Source organism: Octopus bimaculoides, chromosome 25 (assembly GCF_001194135.2).
Source record: "Octopus bimaculoides isolate UCB-OBI-ISO-001 chromosome 25, ASM119413v2, whole genome shotgun sequence".
Lineage (NCBI taxonomy): Eukaryota > Metazoa > Mollusca > Cephalopoda > Octopoda > Octopodidae > Octopus > Octopus bimaculoides.
Window position 1 is genome coordinate 28,395,960 of NC_069005.1, and position 784 is coordinate 28,396,743.

Consider the following 784-nt stretch of genomic DNA (forward strand, 5'->3'; position numbering starts at 1 on the left):
GCAAAATTCAGAAGTGGAGATTTCAGCCTTGAAGATGAAGATCGAACAGGATGTCCAGTTGAATTTGATGATAAGCTCCTTGAGGCATTACTTGATGAAAATCCTGCATTATCAGTTGAAGAATTGGCAATAAAGCTTAGTTCAAACAATACAACTGTTCAACTACTTGGAAAGGTTCCTAAACTTGGAAAACGGGTGCCTCGTGAATTGTCCGACAGCAACTTGAATTGTCCGAATTCACTTTGAATTGTTACCACCTAATGCAACAATCAATGCTCAAGCCTACTGTCAGCAATTAGAGCGTTTGAACCAAGCTTTGAAGAAAAAAAAAGACCCGCTTTAGTGAATTGAAAAGGAGTGATGTTTCATCAGGACAATGCGTGACTCTGCACTGCAAAGATCACATCAAAGAAGATCGAAGAGCTTGTGAGTGGATTGACCTAGGGTTAAACAACAAATGCCACACCCATGAGTAACTCAATTAGAGAGACATACATACCGTTTTGTTATTAAGACAGGTGGGTGCTTTGAACACTGGTTTTGCATAATGGCCTTTCTCTCCTTTGCCACAGGAACATCTGAGATCATATAGGAGACACAATCAACTAATTGGTTACTTTTATCATGTTGCAGCTTCAACACACCCGACCCTATGGTCAATTGCTGATAAATAAAATAAAATAAAATAAAATAAAACAAATGAAATAGGTAAATTAAATAAAATTAAATTAAAATAGGTGTAGGAGTGGCTGTGTGGTAAGTAGCTTGCTTACGAACCGCATGG

General features: G+C 38.0%; 1 protein-coding gene across 2 annotated transcripts in view; it reads right to left on the bottom strand.

The window, feature by feature from the left end:
• Positions 1 to 462: 462 nt before the first annotated feature.
• LOC106868692 (uncharacterized) overlaps positions 463 to 784 on the bottom strand; it is a 39,757-nt gene continuing 39,435 nt past the window's right edge. For both annotated transcript variants that reach the window (XM_014914079.2, XM_052976600.1), the window contains exon 11: positions 463 to 663. In XM_014914079.2, coding sequence (XP_014769565.2) covers positions 478 to 663 — 186 coding nt within the window. In that variant the 3' untranslated portion in view covers positions 463 to 477. The remainder of the gene's footprint in view (positions 664 to 784) is intronic.